Below are 21,001 nucleotides of genomic sequence, written 5' to 3' on the forward strand. Positions count from 1 at the left end.
GCGTTTCCAGTCCAATGAGCTGCGCTGTCCAGCAAGCCACCGATTTGACCCTAACCTTATCACGGGACAATTTACAGTGACCAATTAACCTGCTAACCGGTACGTTTTTGGACTGTGGGAGGAAACTGGAGCACCCGGAGGAAACCCACTTGGTCACGGGGAGAACGTACGAACTCCTTACAAGCAGTGATGGAATTGCCCTGAGCTAACAGTGTCGCACTAACCTCTACGCTGTCCCACAGAGTATCTTCTCAGGGGTAATAACCATATCTCAAACGATGAATAATACACAAACTATACTGGAATAAAAATGTTACACTTGTTTTAGTGCATATACTTAGTGTGCCTCTTTATTAGGTACACCTGCTCATTAATGCAAATATCTAATCAGCCAATCACGTGGCAGCAACTCAATGCAGAAAAAGCATGCAGACACGGTCAAGAGGTTCAGTTGTTGTTTGAACCAAACATCAGAATGGGGAAGAAATGTGATATAGGTAACTTTGACTGTTGGTGCCAGACAGGGTGGCTTGAGTATCTCAGGAACTGCTGATCTCCTGGGATTTTCAGCCACAGCGGTGCCTACAGTTTACAGAGAACGGTGTGAAAAACTAAAAAACAGCTGGTGTGCGGCAGTTCTGTGGGTGAAAACGCCTTGTTAATGAGAGAGGTCAGGGGAGAATGGCCAGACCAGTTCAAGGTGACAGTAACTTAAATAAGCACGCGCCACTACAGTGGTGTGCAGAAGAGCATCTCTGAATGCACAGCATGTTGAAACTTGAAGTGGATGGGCTACAGCAGCAGAAGACCATGAACATACACTCAGTGGCCACCCGATTAAGTTCCAGGAGGTAATTAATAAAATACACACTGAGTGCATACTCAATGCAAACCTGTTTCCATTAATATACAAGCTGAATACCTACCACACTCCAGCTCATAGTAAACCCCGCTGCTGTAAAACCGAAAGGACTTGTGAGATGCATCAACTCTGACAGCCACGGGACCATTTTTAAAGAGGGCCAACTTTAAAGCTTCACTGTCTCCTGAAGTAACATTTGTATAGCCCTTCACCTTTGCTGTCATTGTGGACTGGTTATAGTGACAGAGTCCATTCTGAAAATAAGCGTGTTAAAAAGCAAAGGGAACTAAATTAAATTCAATCTATACTGAGTGAGGAAATCATCAAAAAGTATCAAAAAACAGAATCAGAATCAGGTTTATTACCACAAACATATGTCGTGGAATTTGTTTTGTGGCAATACAGTGCAAAATATAAAATATACTATAAGAAATATACATAATCACTGGCCACTTTATTCGGTATGTTTGTTCGCTATGTGCTGTGTCATATGACATGAGCAATCATGACCATGATTGTTCTTTGCAATTTTCTTTCTACAGAAGTGGTTTGCCATTGCCTTTTTCTGCGCAGTGTCTTTACAAGACGGGTGACCCCAGCCATTGTCAATACTCTTCAGAGATTGTCTGCCTGGTGTCAGTGGTTGCATAACCAGGACTTGTGATGTGCACCAGCTGCTCGTACAACCATCCACCACCTGCTCCCATGGCTTCCCATGACCCTGATCGGTGGGGTGGGTGGGTGGGGGGTGCTAAGCAGGTGCTACACCTTGCCCAAGGGTGACCCACAGGCTAGCGGAGGGAAGGAGCGCTTTTCACATCCACTGGTAGAGATGCATCTCCAGCCTGCCACCCATTATTTGGTACACCTGCTCATTAATGCAAATATCTAATCAGCCAATCATGTGGCAGCACCTCAATGCATAAAAGCATGCAGACGTGGTCATGAGGTTCAGTTGTTGCTTAGACCAAACATCAGAATGGGGAAGAAATGCGATCAAAGTGACTTTGACCGTGGAATGATTGGTGGTGCCAGACAGGGTGGTTTGAGTATCCCAGGAACTGCTGGTCTGCTGGGATCTTCACAACAACAGTTTCTGGAATTTACAGAGAATGGTGCAAAAAACAAAAAGCATCCAGTGAGTGATATTTGTGTGGTTGAAAATGCCTCGTTAATGAGGGAGGTCAGACGAGAACAGCCAGACTGGTTCAAGCTGAGAGGAAGGCAACAGTAAGTCAGATAACCACACATTAAATCAGAGCATCTGTGAATACACAACACGTCAACCTTGAAGTGAATGGGCTACATCAGCAGAAAGACCACAAACACACAGTCAGTGGCTACGTTATTCAGTACAGGAGGTACAGTGTCTCATAAAGTGGCCACGGAGCGTTCATAAAAATGTAAATAAGTACTCGAGATACAAAATGCTGGAGGAACTCAGCAGGTCAGGCAGCATCTGTGGAAATGAATAACCAGTCAACATTTCAGGCTGAGACCCTCGCTCAGGACTGTAAAGGAAGGGGGAAGATGCCAGAATGGAAAGGTCAGGCTGGCTGGAAGGTGAGAGGTGAAGCCGGGTGGGTGGGAAAGGTCAAGGACTGGAGAAGAAGGGATGTGCTGGGAGAGGAGAGTGGACCACAGGGGAAGGGGAAGGAGGAGGGGGACCCAGGGGGAAGGCATAGCCAGGCACAAGAAGAAGCCTTAGACCGACTGGCCGGAACGGGAATGGGGATGGGAATTAAAATGCTTGACCACCGGGAAGTCCTGGTTGTGGCAGATGATGTGGAGGCACTCGACAAGGCAGCCCCCCAACTAAGTACTGCAAGAAGGGAGCAAAAGCTAGTGTGGTAGTGTTCATGGACCGTTCATAAATCTGCTGGTGGAGGTGGGGGGGGGGGGGAAAGAAGCTGTTCCTAAGACATTGAGTGTGTGTTTCCAGGCGCCTGGAGTAGAACCTGCCACTTGACGTTACCAATTTACATTTAGTTGATGTTACTTGTTAAATTGTTAATCTGACCTAAACAAAGCATGAAACATTCTCCTTTTTTGGCGTGTGTGTGTGCGTGTCTGCGTGTGCGTGCGTGCGTCCGTGATGATGTCTTTTTCATGGCTTTTACAAGGCGCGGAGCGAGAGAGAGAGAGAGAGACGGTGTGGCGCACCACTCCCCACACAGACACTTTCGCATTATTTTCCCTTTATTTTATGAGGTCAACTTGCGATCTCGACACTCAACCCGGCACGGATGGAAAGCGTACTCGGGAGCGGACCTGACTGGTTTCGAACCGGGTCCGACACCGATGTCATTGCAGCACCAGCCGGCCCAGCATGAAACATTCTTAATAACCTAAGTGTTGGCATCTTTAACTAGGAAGTTGAATGTTTTGAACAGTAGTTGCAGTGTTATTCAAGGTCAAACACTACATACACAGTACGTTACTCAACAACCATTTCTGCAAGTTGTGTCCCCATGCTTTAGAAATCTAAATGTAGATGTTTCAATTATTCACGTTAAAATTGATTATTGTGCACACCGTGTAACTACTGAGCAGAAATCAACCTGTTAAGGACAGATTCTGTATCAGAATTATTATCACTGCCTTCTGCATTCTGACATCTGTTTTGCAAGAGAAAAAAGATATAACATTATTATAACTTACAAAAATCAACAAATAGAACAGTGTAACAGAGTCATCATCATCATTTGTGCCGTGCCGTATGATGTGGGGGATCATGATCTTCCCATGACCATGATTGTTCTTGGCAAATTTTTCTACAGAAGTGGTTTGTCGTTGCCTTCTTCTGGGCAGTGTCTTTACAATTCGGGTGACCCCACCCATTATCAATTCTCTTCAGAGATTGTCTGCCTGGCGTCAGTGGTCACATAACCAGGACTTGTGATGTGCACCAGCTGCTCGTACGACCATCCACCACCTGCTCCCATGGCTTCACATGACCCTGATCAGGGGCTAAGCAGGTGCTACACCTTGCCCGAGGGTGACCTGCTGGCTAGCAGAGTGAAGGAGCACCTTACACCTCCTTTGGTAGAGACGTATCTCCACCTCCACCCCCCCCCCCACTGCACCCAAACACCAGTACAGTACAGGCCCTATATAAATTTACTCCACAGTCAATCTAACCCTTCCCTCTCACAGAGCCCATAACCCTCCATTTCCCTTACATCCATGGAACTATCTGAGAGTCTTTTAAATATTCCAGTTGCATCAGCATCTACCACCAACCCTGTCAGAGTGCTCCAGGCTCCTGCCACTCTCTGTAAAAAAAACTACCTCTAACATCTCCCCTAATCTTTTCTCCAGTCACCCTAAACAGATGTCCACTGCTGTCCTGGGCAAAAGATGCTGACTGTCCATTCCGTTCGTGCCTCTCATAATCTTACACACGTCCATTATGTCACTCCAAAGAGAAAAGCCCCAGCTCGATCAATCATTCCTCAAGACACACTCTCTAATCCAGGCAGCACCCTGGTAAATCTCCTCTGCACCCTCTTAAAGCTTCCACATCCTTCCTATAATGAGGAGACCAGAACTGACCACAATATTCCAAGTGTGGTCTAACCAGGGTTTCACAGAGCTGTAATGTCACCTCCTGGCTGAACTCATGCACCCAGCACTCCCTGAGTAAAAAATCTTCACTCTGATATAACTACTATACATTTTCCAATCATTTTAAGGTTATTTATTGAGATGCCTGGATACAACGTGGAATAGGCCCTTCCAGTCCTTCGAGCCAAGCCGCCCAGCTACTCCCTGAATTAATCTGAACCTAATCACGAGTCAGTTTACAAAGATCAATTCACCTGCCAACTGGTGCGTTTTGGACTGTGGGAGGAAACTGGAGCACCCGGAGGAAACCCACACGATCATGGGGAGAACATACAAACTCCTTACAGGCAGCGGCGGGAATTGAACCCGGGTCACTTGTACTGTGAAGCATTGAGCTAACTACTGCACTACCTTGCCATCCCATATTAGTCATTGCCATCCCGGGGAAAAGGTCTCTGTCTGTTTGCTAGATCTGTGCCTCTAAACATCTTGTACACCTCTATCAAGTCATCACTCATCCTCCTTCGATCCAAAGAGAAAAGCCCTAGCTCGATCAATCGTTCCTCATATGACACACTCTCTAATCCAGGCAGCACCCTGGTAAATCTCCTCTGCACCCTCTCTAAAGCTTCCACATCCTTCCTATACTGAGAGAGAGAGAGATATGGAAGAGGGGGGAAGGGGGAGGGAGAAGGAAAATATGAGACATGAGACAATTCCTAGGCATTACCATATCAGAGGATCTGACCTGGAGCCATCACACAAGTGTCATCACATAGAAGGGACAACCGAGCCTCTACTTTCTTAGAAACCTGTAACAAACGTACCAACCTGCCCCAGGTATGGACCATAGGACTCTGCATCTGCAGTAGAACTGTGTTTCTTGATCCACTCGAACGCTCTCCATGCCAACCCTTCGTCGCAGGCATGGTTTCCAAAGCCCCAGGAGCAATCGATCAACATTTGCTGCGAGAGAGAGATCAACTTTCCAGTCTGGAATGAAAATGGGAAGAAATTCACATCTCACAGATTCCACTTGGACCTCTCACTCTCAAAAGATACGCTCATTCATTTTCCTCTTAACGTGAGAGAAACGCGGACCATCAAATGAAACAAAGTCAAATTGTTCACCACTCGCCAGTTCTGATCACCTACCTACAGCAAAGCTATCAATAAGCTTGAAAGAGTACAGAGAAAATTTACTAGGATGTTACTGGGACTTGAGGAACTGAGTTATAGAGAAAAGTTGAATAGGCTAGGACTTTATTTCCTAGAGCGTAGGTGAATGAGGGGAGATGTGATAGAGGTATACAAAATTATGAGGGGTATTAACAGGATAAATGTAAGCAGGCTTTTTCCACTGAGGTTGAGTGAGACTACAACCAGGGGTCATAGGTTCAGAGTGAAAGGTGGAATATTTAAGGAAAATATGAAGGAGAACTTCTTCACTCAGAGGGTGGTGAGAGTGTGGAACGAGTTTGCAGCACAAGTGGTGGACGATGGTTTGATTTCAACATTTAAGAGAAATTTGGATAGGTGCATGGATGGGAGGGGTATGGTGCAGGTCGATGGGACTAGACAGCATGGACTAGATGGGCCCAAGGGCCTGTTTCAGTGCTGTAGTGCTCTGTGACTCTATTGAACCAGGAAGAAGTTAACTGTTTCAGCTATGCTGGCTAGATGTTCTACTTCTCCACAGATAAGCAAATGATCTCGGAATAGAGGGATGTCCATTTAGAACAGAGATGAGTCGGAATTTTTTTTTAGCCAGCGAGGTGGTGAATCCGTGGAATTCATTGCCGCAGAAGGCAGTGGAGGCCAAGTCATCGGGTATATTTAAGGCAGAGGTTGATTAGTCGGGGCATGAAGAGATACAGGGAGAGGGTAGGAGAATGGGGCTGACAAGAAAAATTGATCAGCCATGATGAAATTGCGGAGCCAACGATGGGCCAAAAGGCTTAATTCTGTTCCTATATCTTATGGTCTTATGGACAGTTTCATTAAATAAATGCAGCTATTGAATGGTTATGCTGGCCGGTGGCATTGTGGCATCCACACTGGACTTTGAGGCAAGAGGTCCCGGGTTCAAATCCGGCCGGCTCCTTGCACGCTTTCCATCCGTGCTGGGCTGAGCATCGAGCTAGCAACTCGGCCTCGTAAAAAACAGACAAACGCTAAAGAAACGGCGAGGCTGCCATCCAACGCACCACAAAGAGCGAAGAGTTTCAACGAGTTGAAGGGTTAGGTCTTTTCGATCCATCTCCGCTCCTTCAGCACTGAGTGGAGAAGGAATTCCTTCCCCTGGAGAATGCTGGATCTCTGTACGTCTTCCTTGAGGGGTGGGGGAATGGGTGGGAGGTAGTTAGCCTAATCTTGCATGTTCCCACGTGAGCCTTCTTTGTCTCACTGAGCAGTTTCAGCATCAGATTTGAAGTTTCCTTTTATCAGTTTGGTTTCTGTGGCTACACTTATGATTACAACAGGTGAAAGGCACTGGGAGAAATATGGTCTGTTTACAGTTTCAAAGGCTTTTATCTGGTGCTTTTATTCGCTTCTCCTGCCTGCGTTGACGCCTGTGCAGTGGTTACAAGAAAACCACTGAGGAACAGAGTACTGGAGTTGACAGTGTGTGTCTGACGCAGTTCCAAAATAACTGAGTTCCAAGTAGAGAAAAGTACGTTTGATCCTTGATTACGAAACCACCAAAGACGAACGATCTTATAGCGATAAAAAGCTAACGAAACTAAAATTAGTGATACGGTGAAATCAAGGGATGAAGTGTTCTGTTTAGCATAGATAAGTGAAGTTGGCGGTCAACAAAAAATATCACCGTGTCTCACCCTCTCTCATCGACACTAAACCCACGAGGTGAAAGTGTGAAAACACAGCTTTACTCATTTACTTCTGTGACAGATTGTCCGTACTAAATGCACATCGCAAAATACGATACAGACGGTCAGACAGAAAATAGATTCCTGGCTCCTACAACCTGTTTTATCAGACTTTATAGAATACTTCAGCACAGTACAGGTTCTTCGGCCCATAATATTGTGCTAACTTTTTAACCTACTCGAAAATCAATCAATCCCTTCCCTCCTATATATCCTTACATTTTGCCTTCATCCATGTGCCTGTCTTAAGAGTTTCTTAAATGCTTCTAATGTATTTGACTCTACCACTACCTCTGGTAGGGTGTTCCACGCACCCACCACTCTCTGTGTAAAAAACCTACCTCTGACACCCCTCCTATACTTCCCTCCAATCTCCTTAACATTATGCCCCCTTGTATTAGACATTTCCACTCTGGGAAAAGTCCCCTCGACTCTGGCTGTCCACTCGATCTATGCCCCTCACAGAGTCAAAGTCATAGAAAAGCGCAGCACAGAAACAGGCCCTTCAGCCCATCTAGTCCATACCAAACCATTTAAACTTCCTACTCCCATCAACCTGCACCAGGACCAGCGCCCTCCGTACCTCTACCACCCATATACCTATCCAAACTTCTCTTAAACGTTTAAATCGAGCTCACATGCGCCACTTGTTCCACATTCTTAACACCCTCATGTTCCCCTTAAACATTTCGTCTTTCACCCTTAACCCGTGACCTCTAGTTGTAGTCCCACCCAACCTCAGTGGGAAAGCTTGTCCTTCGCTTATATGTAGCTTTTCATAAACCTTCTTGCATATCTTTTTTTCCCCTGTAAATACCTGCAAGAAAATGAATCTCAAGGTACTAGACAGTAATATGTATGTACTTTGATAAACTTACTTTCAACATTGGTTGGAAAAAATAAGCAGATCTGGACACTCTAGAATTGAAGGCTTTATAGACCACACTGTTTGGGATCTTCCCCTGTCTTTTCTTGGGTACTAATTGGGATCTGTCTCCCTTTATTATTGCCCTTCCCATAAGCTGTTGTATTTCCTGATACACATCTCACCTTAAGAAGGAGGGCACCTCCCAATGCATCTGTTGCTCCAAAACTCCAGCAAGAGCCACACATGTCTTGGTCCATCATAAGCTCCCCGCTCCTGAGAGATGCACACCGTTCAGAATTAGGAATTGTACACACGGCACCATCAAAGTTCTTTGATAAGTTGACAAAGCGAATTTCTCTGGCACAGAGTCTTCACAGGGCTTACGGTTTCAGAAGGATCATTACGATTAATCATATTTTAGTTGCCTTTCATTATGTATATTTCTATAAAATTAAACATTCCAGCACCGCACTTACTAATAAGTGAAGATTGATCTTAGTACACTAATGAATATTTTGCAACAAATGACCAGGAATCAAATCAAATCTCCTTAAACGTTGCATCAACACACATCAAAGTTGCTGGTGAACGCAGCAGGCCAGGCAGCATCTCTAGGAAGAGGTACAGTCGACGTTTCGGGCCGATGCCCTTCGTCAGGACTAACTGAAAGAAAAGCTAGTAAGAGATTTGAAAGTGGGAGCGGGAGGGGGAGATCCAAAATGATAGGAGAAGACTTCTTATTTATCGTTTTTTACTGCACGCTATGCCTCTGACATTTAGGGCAGCAATGAAGGTCCTTCATCTCTGGCAGTGTCCGGGCTTCCTCCATCACGTCAGCAGCTTCCTCTCGGTCTTCATTATGCTTTCACAGTTGTCAGTCACTCAAGTTCCAGGTGGAGACTCAGGAATACCGTCACACTCAGACGTAGAAGGATTCTTCATTGCTGTTTCCGTAACAATCTTGTTTTACCAGTGAAGGTTGTTAGCCCTGAGCTGAACCCCCCAAACCTGAAGAACCGGTGGACCACTCTTAGTCTGGCCTCTACCCTTTGACCTGTCTGGCATGGGTGATCCTACCAAGAGCCAAAGCATAAAGCCCAGATGTCAGCCAACATAGCTCTCTGGGTCATTGAGGTATGCAAGCCTCCAAACCCTACGACAAGGTTGTGGTCTTCTTGAGGCCATGCTTGGAGGGATATGGGCCAAAGCTGGAAATTTACTTTAGCTGGGTGGGCACTGTGGTTAGCATGGAATGGTTGGGCCGAATGGCTTATATCTGTTCTATATTGCTCTGTGACTCTAAGGGAGGATTCCTGGCCAGAGGGTTTCAACCTATGTTAATATGTCCCCCTTCCCTGAGCAACATACCATATAACCTCCAATCCAGGCCGGCTGGGAGAACCACAGGCACGTAACGCTCCTTGGGGAAAGGCTGTCCATTGTAGAGGTATAATCCTTTAAGCCTTCCCCTCATGGCCAGCATCTCCTCCTCTGTCCGGTCAGCGAGATGGTTAACCTCCATCTTATAGGACAGGTTTGCCCGATTCTTTGAATGGATATACCTTCAAAGATATTCCAAGGTAAAAGAGATTATTATTTTTATTTAGAGATACAGGATGATAACAGGCCTGTGCCGCCCAATCACACCCATGTGACCAATTAACCAACTAACCTGTACATCCCATAGTCACCCTGCTAACCCATACAGGTGTACTGTGGAGAGCATTCTGACTGGCTGCATCACCACCTGGTAAGGGGGGGAGGGGCTACTGCACAGGAATGAAGTAAGTTACAGAGAGTTGTAAACTCAGTCAGCTCCATCAGGGGCATTTGTCTCCGTAGTATCCAGGACACCTTCAAGGAGCGATGCCTCAGAAAGGCAGCATCCATCATTAAGGACCCTCAAAACCCAGGACATGCCCTCTTCTCATTACTACCATAAGGGAGGAGGTACAGGAGCCTGAAGACACACACTCAATGATTCAGGAACAGCTTCTTCCCCTCTGCCGTCTGAATCTGAATGAATAATGAATCCATGAACACTTCCTCACTACTTTTTTTATTTCTGTTTTTGCACTATTTTTAATATAACTATTTAAAGTACATATATATTTTCTGTAATTTAATTTTTCTACATCCAGTGTTGGTCTTTTATTCTTTTATTTCTTTAATTGGATTCTTTCAGGTTTCTTGCTCTGTGGCTATCAGTGAGCAAGCAAATCTCAAGGCTGTATAATTTATACATTCTTTCATAATACTTGAACTGAATTGAGCAAAGTTAACAAATTTCACAACATTTGCCGGCGATATTAAAACCTGATTCTGATTCTGACATCTTTGGACTGTGGGAGGAAACCAGAGCACCCAGAAGAAACTCACACAGTCACAGGGAGAACAGCTGGAATTGGACCCTGTTCGGTGGCACTGTAAAGTGTTGGATGGAAACCACTGTTTTTTAATACTTTTTATAAGATATTAGATAAATTAATGCAAGACTAAAGTTGTAGTTTAATCAATCGTACTTTTTAACAAACGTATTTTTCACATTATGTAGTGGTTAGCACCCATTCACGGGCAGAAAGTAGTATAGGAGCTAAACTAATGGTTTATCACCTTTCTCATTTTTCATTGGTAAGTATTAGCACATAACCCATATGATGTAATTGTGTAACCAGTGATTGGTTTATTCTTACCTAAGGAATTTTCTGTTATCTGGATTATAAATTCTCCAAGAAGAGTGCTACCTTGTTGCAAGGTTTGGAGGCTTGCGTGTCTCAATGACCCAGAAAGCTATGCTGGCTGGAGTCAGGGCTTCATGCTTTTGCTCCTGGTAGGGTCACCCATGCCAAACAGGTCAAAGGGTGGAGGCCAGACTAAGAGTGGTTCTCAGTTCCCAGTTCTTTACTTAGTTATTGTTTGCATGCTTGTTGGAGCTTTAAAATACACGACCGTTAAGAATTAAAACTCCTTGCCGTTTGTGACCCCCCTGGAAGAACACGAAAAATAACCGAGATTCCACACTACCATGCTGCCCACCAGATCAGTCCAATCAATCCGTTCTCCCCTCTCTTGGTTCCTATGTTCCTGCACTCCCTCCCTCCCATGTCCATCCACACCCATCTCATTCATTTGCTGCTTACCTTCACTATCAGCTAAGTTGTCGTAGTCATTTCATCTACTGGTGCATCTTGGGTTGAGGAAAGAAACCCATGTGTTGCTGGAGAACATTCCCACAGCCGGAACACCCTGGTGTAGCTCTGCACCACCAATATAGAGAGAGTCCTCACATCAGCCATTACTGTACAGTTCCGTACAGCGTCCTCTCACTATATACAAAATCCACAGTGAACTGTTGGGTCGTCGGCTGCAGTTTACCATCACTGCAGGACTTCTGTGTGACCAGGGCAAAGAGGCCGGCAGGAAACATCATTAACACAAGAGACTCTGCAGATGTGGGAAATCCACAGCAGTACATACAAAGTACAGGAGGACCTCAGCAGGTGAGACAGAATCTGTAGAAATTAATAAATAGTCGAAGCTTTGGGCCACAACCTTTCATCAGGACTGGAAAGGAAAGGACAAAGATGCCAGATGGGGGGGGGTCGGGGGGGGAGTGGGAAAAGGACAAGCTACAGACAGGTGAAGAAAGGATCTTTTATCTCTGGAGACAGATGATCTACTGATATCTTTTATAATCTCACAGCTACCTGCACTATATCTCTTCCGCTGTCACTTGTGAAAATGCCATTCCCTTGTCTTAAATCCTCCTCTGTCTCTGCCTCATCTGCTCTCAGGAGGAGGCTCTTCATCCCAGATCTAATGAGATACCCTCCTTCTTCAAAGAAAGGTACTTTCCTTCCACCACCATCAATGCAGCCCTCAGACGCATCTCTTCCATCTTGCGCGCGTCTGCCCTCATCCCATCCACCTGCCACTCCACCAGCAATAGGATTCCTCTTCTCCTCACCTACCACCCCACCAGCCTCCGCATCCAGCACATTATTCTCCGTAACTTCTGCCATCTCCAATGCCATCACCTGTGAGTCTGTTGGGGTAATCTACTGTGTCTGGTGCTCCTGGTGTGGCCTCCTGTATATCGGTGAGACCCGACGTAGATTGGGAGACCACTTTGCTGAGCACATACTCTGTTTGCCAGAAAAAGCGGGAACTCCCAGTGGCCACCCATTTTAATTCTATTTCCCATTCCCTTTCTGACATGTCAGTCCACGGCCTCCTCTACTGCCATGATGAGGCCACACTCAGGGTTGGAGGAGCAACACCTTATATTCCATCTGAGTAGCTCCAAACCGTTGGCATGAGCATCGATTTCTCGAACTTCTGGTAATTGTCCACCTTCCCCCCCTCACCATTCCCCATTCCTTTCTGAGGCATGTGACAAGTAAAGCTTGGCTTTTAAATCTTTAAATACTTTGTGATCGTCCCTGAAGGGTTTAATTTATTTCTGTGGGTGTGTTAACATTTATAAATACAATCAAAGCAACATTGATAACCAAGGTGAAAATTTCAACTAGCAAATCCCCATATATAGACGGGTGCAGAAATGAAAGACTCTGTACTGCAGAGTGAAAATCCAGACCAATGTACCCAAAATGCTGAAGGAACCCAGCAGGCCAGGCAGCAACTGTGGAAGCTAATAAACAGTCAATGTTTCAGGCCGAGACCCTTCATTGGGACTCAGATCTCAGCCTCAAACGGCGACAGTTCATTTCTCTCCGTGGATGCTGCCTGTCCTGCTGAGTTCTGCCAGCATTTTGTGTGCATTGCTCAAGATTTTCAGCATCTGCAGAATCTCTTGTGTGTCTGTGACCAAAACATCCGGGCGAGATTGACCTACCGCGCTTGACCCTCTGGGGCAAACAAAAGGGCTTCTAAGACTCCAAGTTCCACATTACCTCATGTTGTGAGTGAAGGTAGTCCTTCTAGACTCGTGCTCCACGTCACCTTCGGCGTACTCCCTCCCAAACCTCTCCTTGAAATGCTGGAAGAAGCGACGAGCCCCGTCTTCCTTATCGGTGCTGACCAAGTCCTTGATGGGGTTGGCCAGGATCCTGTGTTCCACCCCTGGACCAGAGAAACCCTCACAATGCAACCTGGACAGGACAGATGAGATACAAAGAATGTCCAACGTTCTCAAAACACCCAGAGAACATGTCCAGAAAATGGCATGACCTCCAATAACTTAAACTGAGATTTAATAACCAGAATCAGATCAGGTTTAATATCACTGGCGCATGTTGTGAAATTTGCTGTGATGTGGCAGCAATACATTGCATTACAGAATAATAGAGGAAACAGTAGAATTACGGTAACCTAGACTGAGACTGAGCTCCTCCTGTGCCTTAATCGTGCAGCAGGCAGCAAGCTTTTACCAATTGCAACGGTCACTGGCAGCGGGTTTGGCATCACACCATTTCCGACCAACTCTCTGCAGAACATCTCGGAAGGTTCTGCACCATATCTTCGTAAATCTTCCGCGTCTCATTTTGCTGCCTGACGGAATCCAGCACATTAGCACTTTGGAGGGTCTTTGGGTTGGTGGACGCAAGATGTGGCCCGCTAGACGCCAGCTACGTTCCCTCACAATCTCGTGCCGTTTCCATGGCGATTGTTGATTTTACGAGCCTGAGTTACTAGGCCAACGCTCTCCCTCCTCCCTTCTCAGCAGCATTTTACGTCACTAAATTAAATAAGTAGTGCCAAAATAGAAATAAAAAAGACTCGTGCTCCACATCACCTTTGGCTACAGCGGCAAAAGACCACGAGCACAGACTCAGTGGCCACTTTACCAGGTACAGGAGCTACCTATTGACAGGCACTGACAGGAAAGCAGTGCTCTGCGCTGTCTACACGGTTGTGCAGCCTCTCTCAATTCAGAGTGATGGTAGCGGACGGCTCTGCCGGGATTACCTCTGACAGCATCACAAAGTGCCTGGCCTGGGCTAGATCAGCTCACCACACACCACTGAACAAACAGCTTGCTCTCTGCCAACACTGAAATATTGTGTGTGAAATTATGGGGGCTTATGGTTGCGTAAATAGGAAGGATTTGCAGTTGATTCCGGTTGATTGAGACACACCGGGACCAGTGCGTTTTGGGTAAATTAAGTGGCTGCTCCAGTTAGCTGAAGTTTCATGGAAATAGTAAAATTATAAAAAAGACATACTACTGTTTAACTGAGTAACAAATTATACATTTAAATAAAATACAGAACAAATTAGAATATTGTCAATACTACTACAGTACTATGAAACCGTGTGTTAGTTCCTGATCGTTGTCTTTGGAGGAATTAATCTGGTGTATGTTGCCAGGCGTCCAGGGAGGGGCAACACCTCTGGTGTGTCCATTCTGGGGCAGCTCACTCACCTTCGGTCCCCACCAGACGCTCAGCTCTCACTCGTGGCTCCAAATAACTGTTTGCATGTGACAGCAGCCACGCCCTGGTACACGGCTTTGACAGGCTGGCAGGTGAGGGTAGCCGGGGGTCCTCATACCCCGGTGAGACAGGAACAGGCCTGTCCCAGCATGTGAAGTCAGCTCTGGCAGTCTGGGTGGATGAGATCTACAGTGAGATCCAACAGCCAGGAAGGTGGATCTGCAACGCTCCGTGGAGAGCGAAGGGCACGACAAGGCACAGAAGACGTCACGGTCATCCACTGCAACCAGGGAAGACCCCAGTTTGTGACACTTGTTCGTACCACGGGACCTGGAGCTCTGAAGTCGAGAGAGTGGAAATGACCCAGTGTAACAGCTTTTCCACTTTGATCAAAATACGTATGCATTATACAACTCAAGACTCGTCTCCCTATAGGCAGTCACGGAACAAAGAAACACAATAGAACCCGTTAAAAAAAGTCTGCCAAACACCCAGTGTGCAGAGGAAATCGTGCAAACAACAAAAGCAAGCAAACGGCGTTCAGAACTGAAGCCCACAGAAGAGGATCTGTCCACAGACACGAAGCCATGGTCCCAGTTCAGCGCAGAGCTGAGTGAACATCACAGAGCAGTGAGCTGAATTGGCCTGCCCCTGGCCTCAGGCCCTGAAACCCTGACCTTTTCAACCTGGCCAGCACTTAAATCGTCAGCCAAATGATGGGTTCTGTTGTTTCGACACGCTCTGGGTCCTGGACCCCACAGCTTCAATTGGACCTGTACTCAAACTTTACAGTTCGTCATGATGTCATGTCAGTGCCCAAAACAATTTTGGATTTTGGAGGTTTTTGGATTTTGGAATTTCAGATAAGGAGTACTCAACCTGTCCTAACTCAAGGCATTGATGTGATGAAATGATCTCTGTAGAAGGCACGCAAAACTAAGTTTCTCACTGTATTTGAGACAATAATTAACCAATTTACTGATGCCCTTGATTACCAGTTGTAGAATTTACCTTCCGGTAGCTTGAAGACACTTGGGTCCACTTTGAGATGGACAGTGTGATAATTGACTTCGTACGTCATAATGTGTTCTGAGCAGGGTGTTAAATCCCTTCATTTCATAGTGCACCGGGATGGGGCCCTGGCTTGAATCGGTGATCCATATGGTGTACTCATTTATCTTTGTGTTCACGAAATAATATTCTGCCGCACGGCACAGCGCCGACCTTTATAATCCTCTTCCACTAGAAACTAAATAGAGAAAAGACACAAGAAATTCTGCAGATGCTGGAAGCACAAAGCAACACACACAAAATGCAGGAGGAACTCAGCATCTATGGAAAATCAAATCAAATCAAGTTTAATTACCATTTAGACTGCACATGGATACGAGTGAAGGAGACAGAGCTCCTCTGGGGCCAAGGTGCAAAACATACTTTATACTTTATACTTTATTGTCGCCAAACAATTGATACTAGAACGTACAATCATCACAGCGATATTTGATTCTGCGCTTCACACTCCCTGGATTACAAATATTAAATATTAAAAATACTAAAAATAGTAAAAATTAGTAAATATTAAACATTTAAATTATAAATCATAAATAGAAAATAGAAAAAAATGGAAAGTAAGGTAGTGCAAAAAAACCGAGAGGCAGGTCTGGATATTTGGAGGGTACGGCCCAGATCCGGGTCAGGATCCGTTCAGCAGTCTTATCACAGTTGGAAAGAAGCTGTTCCCAAATCTGGCCGTACGAGTCTTCAAGCTCCTGAGCCTTCTCCCGGAGGGAAGAGGGATGAAAAGTGTGTTGGCTGGGTGGGTCGTGTCCTTGATTATCCTGGCAGCACTGCTCCGACAGCGTGCGGTGTAAAGTGAGTCCAAGGACGGAAGATTGGTTTGTGTGATGTCCTGCGCCGTGTTCATGAACTTCTGCAGCTTCTTTCGGTCTTGGACAGGACAACTTCCATACCAGGTTGTGATGCACCATAGAAGAATGCTTTCTACGGTGTATCTGTAAAAATTAGTGAGTGTTTTAGTGGACAGGCAAAATTTCTTTAGTTTTCTCAGGAAGTAAAGGCGCTGGTGGGCCTTCTTGGCAGTGAACTCTGCTTGGTTGGACCAAGTCAGGTCATTTATGATATTGACCCCAAGGAACTTAAAGCTTTTGACCTGTTCCACTTGCGCACCACCGATGTAAATTGGGGTGTGTGGTCCGCTACTCCTTCTGAAGTCAACAACTAATTCCTTCGTCTTTCTGACGTTCAGGGATAGGTTATTGTCTTCGCACCATGCCACAAGGTTCTTAATTTCCTCTCTGTACTCAAACTCATCATTACCTGAGATACATACATTCAAAATAGAGAGAGAGAGAAAACCGAACAAACAGTGTATTCATCAGAGTATAGAAGAATGAGAGGGGATCTCATAGAAACATTTCGAATGTTGAAAGGGTTGGACAGAGTAGATGTGGAAAGGTTGTTTCCCTTGGTGGGTGAGTCCAGGACAAGAGGCCATAGTCTTAGAATTAGAGGGTACCCAGTTAAAACAGATGAGGAGAAATTTTTTTAGCCAGAGGGTCGTGGATTTGTGGAATTCGTTGCCACATACAGCTGTGGAGGCCCGATCACTGAGGGTGTTTAAGGAGGAGATTGACAGGTACCTAATTAGTCAGGGTATCAAGGGATATGGGGAAAAAGCTGGAAATTGGAACTGGATGGGTGAATAGTTTAGCTCATGGGGGAGCTACGGAGCAGACTCGATGGGCTGAATGGCCAACTTCTGCTCCTTTGTCTTGTGTGAACACGAACACACACACACACACACACACACACACACACACACACACACAGACACACACACACACACACACACACACAGACACACACACACACACACACACACCACACACTCACACACACTCACACACACACACAGACACACACACACACTCACACACACAGACACACACACACACACACACTCATACACACACACAACACACACAGACACACACACACACTCACACACACAGACACACACACACACACACACACACAGACACACACACACACACACTCACACACACACAGACACACACACACACACACACACACAGACACAGACACACACAGACACAGACACACACAGACACACACACACTCACACACACAGACACACAGACACACACACAGACACACACACACACAGACACACACACACACTCACACACACACACAGACACACACACAGACACACAGACACACAGACACACACACACACTCACACACACAGACACACACACAGACACACAGACACACACACACTCACACACACACAGACACACACACAGACACACACACACAGACACACACTCACACACACACACACACAGACACACTCACACATACTCACACACAGGCACACACACAAACACACACACACACACACTCACAGACACACAGACACACACACAGGTATAGTCAAAGTTCCTGAGCGACCTGCAAGTTGATGGTCCAGCTCCCGGCAATCCAGCCTGTCATTCTGCCAGTCGAACACTGGAGGGCAGCACTTGCAGGAACTGAATAAACAGTCGACGTTTCGGGCAGAGACCCTTTTCAGGACTGGAAAGGAAGGGGGGGGAGAGAAGGCATACAAGTTAGAAGGTGATAGATGAATCCTTGTGAGTGGGGAGGGCAGATGAAGTTAGAAGCTGGGAGGTGAAGGGTGAAAGAGGTAAAGGACTGGAGAGGGAGGAATCTGATAGGAGAGGAGAGTGGAGCATGGGGGAAAGGGAAGGAGAAGGGACTCGGGGGGGGAAGTGGAGAGGTGATAGGCAGGTGAGAAGAGGTAAGAGGCCTGGGTCACTGCCAGATTTACTTTGACATTTTACAATAACTCAGCACGACAGGTGATTCAAGGTTAGAGTCTGCTAAGCTCTGTCACCAAACTCAAAGTCCAAGCTTACCCGTGACTCAGGTTGGGGCAGGGTCCAGAGGGGGAGAAGCCTGGGGATTAAGTGTGGGGGCGGCTGGGAGGGAATCAGAGACCAGACGGGGATTGAAGTTGGCAACGTGAGGGCCAGCACAGAGCGAATGGCACAAGGGAAGGGAATAGGGTGTCTGGTGGGTGGGAAGCGAGCTGGAGTGGGTGAAGAGGGTGGGGAGTCAGGAGTGTTGAAGGGGGTAAGGAATGGGGCAGGGTTCAGGGATGGGGTATTTATAGAAATAATCTTCAAGAATCTGGCAAATCTGCTGGTCCCACACCAAGTCCAGGGACCACTGGGCAGGGGGTATTTGAGTATTTGCATATTTAAATGTTTTCACTCCTTCACAGGTCTAACTCCAACCTTTCAGAAACCAATTTCACATCTGTCTTTTAATCCAAAGCTCTCCACATTAAAAATCCATCCGTTCCTGGGAGTGTGAACTTGGCCCAATGTGTATTTACTGAGGAATGTCTAAAATGAGTTGAGGAAATCTTTTGGAGATTCTCTCTTTATTGTGTTCTCCCTGTTTTGGCGAGGAAACCAGGATAAATATGAAGGTGTGAGTAATGGAAGTGGAGCAGACGGTGACACGGAACTCTTCCCAAGTGATCCTCCTACCCGGTCAATTCCCAAAGCTCTTCTGTCTCCAAGACAACACTGTTCCACATCCTCTTTGGACTTTCCACAGCTGACGTACCTGTAGGAGCCACGTATCTATTTTCTATCATTATTGTATTTTGTGTTGCACGTTTGTGATGGGTAGTCAGTCGCCGGAGTTGGGGTGTGGTCGAAGCGAGAAGTTTAGTTACTTATTCATACTTGGTCTTCAGTTCGGCCTTGTTAGGGGAGAGTCGTGGGAGTGGGCCAGGGGGTGTGGGGTGATATCTTCTTGTTGAATGCTTACATACTCTTGAATACGTTTAAGAATGCTTGGCTAAATACATTTTATACTCATTGCAAATTGGGAACCTGTACGATCTGCCACAAGCGGGACTTCCTGGTGGCCAAACATTTTAATTCCCATTCCCATTCCCATTCCCGTTCCCATTCCCAACATGGTCTATGGCCTCCTCTTATGCTCAGGGTGGAGGAACAACAACTTATATTCCACCTGTGTAGCCTCCAACCTGATGGCGTGAATATCGAAAAGCAAATTCATCTCCCCGCCCCCATTCTATTCCCCACTCTGACCTTTCACTTCTTCTCACCTGCCTATCAGTTCCCCCTGGGTCCCATCCTCCTTCCCTTTCTCCTACTGTCCATTGTCCTGTCCTATCAGATTCTTTCTTCTCCAGCCCCTGACCTTTCCCACCCACCTGGCTTCACCGATCACCTTCCAACTACCCTCCTCCCCCACCCCCCACCTTTTTATTCCAGTGTCTTCCCCCCGCCTTTCCAGTCCTGAAGGCGGGTCCCAGTCCGAAACGCCAACAGTTTATTCATCTCCATAGGCGCTGCCTGTCCTGCTGAGTTCTTCCAGCATTTTGTGTGTGTTGCTTTAATACGCTAAGACTGTTTATTTCGTTATATTACTGGTTTTAGTTTCATTAGTTTTTATTGTTTCAAGATAGTTTGTTTTGCTAGTTTTTTAAAATAAAGGGTCAAACGCATTCCTGGGCTTTGGAAATTCATCATTGGGTGGATAGTGTGTCATACCGTATCAACCCACACCACCCCAACCCCAGGTGTGTTCCATTTCTGCTGGCCCTTTTCAACCCGTCATGGGGTTCGTGACAAAATCAAGTCACGTTCCCGGCCTTCACATGTGGCTACTAAGCCCGGCAGAACTGTTTCTACCGACGGGGGAAGGGGCAATGGTGGGTCACTGAGGCCTGAAACCAGTGGCTTCAGGCAGATGGGGCTCATCAGCCGTGGTTGGCAGCTCATCTAGGAGAAGGAAAACTGACCTTAAACCTCCACTGTCTTGCGGCTGTACCCACTCATGGGGAAGGCTTCGAGAGTGAACCCAGAGGGAAAAGTCCGGAGCTGGAGTCCCTAAGGCAGCCCTATGTTGAATTCAACACTGACTGGAAATTCCTGCGATGTTGCTGCGACCAAACTGTATCAGTCCATGCCATTCCTTTGGGTTCATCAGATGTGTGGAGAGGGGGATCTTGCTACGTGGGCAACAGCTTCCTCTCCATATCGTACTGCCCTGGCTTGAGTATCTAGACAGCTGGAACGCAACATCTGTGGCCGACCCTCACCGACGAAGAATTCACTCACTCTACCTAAGGAACTTCTGTTGTCTGGAGTGTAAAGGTGATAGATTTTTTGAAAGCGACATAATGAATCTCTTTAATTTCTTGTCTCTCATCTGCCTTGTATCATCATTACTTTGTTTGCTTGGTTCCTGTCCTTTGTTTAAACTTTAAAATAAACGATTGTGAAGAATCAAAGTCTCTCACTCATTCCTGACCTCCTAAAAGAAC

The 21,001-nt window shown here is 46.2% G+C and overlaps 1 protein-coding gene across 1 annotated transcript in view; it reads right to left on the minus strand.

Moving 5' to 3' along the window:
* Positions 1-21,001, minus strand: part of LOC134338725 (counting factor associated protein D-like) — a 51,486-nt gene that overhangs the window by 7,018 nt on the left and 23,467 nt on the right. The window contains 9 exon segments of the mRNA XM_063034767.1: positions 927-1,116; positions 5,261-5,422; positions 8,371-8,458; positions 9,553-9,750; positions 13,102-13,299; positions 15,579-15,659; positions 15,661-15,778; positions 15,781-15,832; positions 18,549-18,721. Of these exon segments, the coding sequence (XP_062890837.1) occupies positions 927-1,116; positions 5,261-5,422; positions 8,371-8,458; positions 9,553-9,750; positions 13,102-13,299; positions 15,579-15,659; positions 15,661-15,778; positions 15,781-15,832; positions 18,549-18,721 (1,260 nt within the window).

Source organism: Mobula hypostoma, chromosome 28 (genome assembly GCF_963921235.1).
Source record: "Mobula hypostoma chromosome 28, sMobHyp1.1, whole genome shotgun sequence".
Taxonomy (NCBI): domain Eukaryota; kingdom Metazoa; phylum Chordata; class Chondrichthyes; order Myliobatiformes; family Myliobatidae; genus Mobula; species Mobula hypostoma.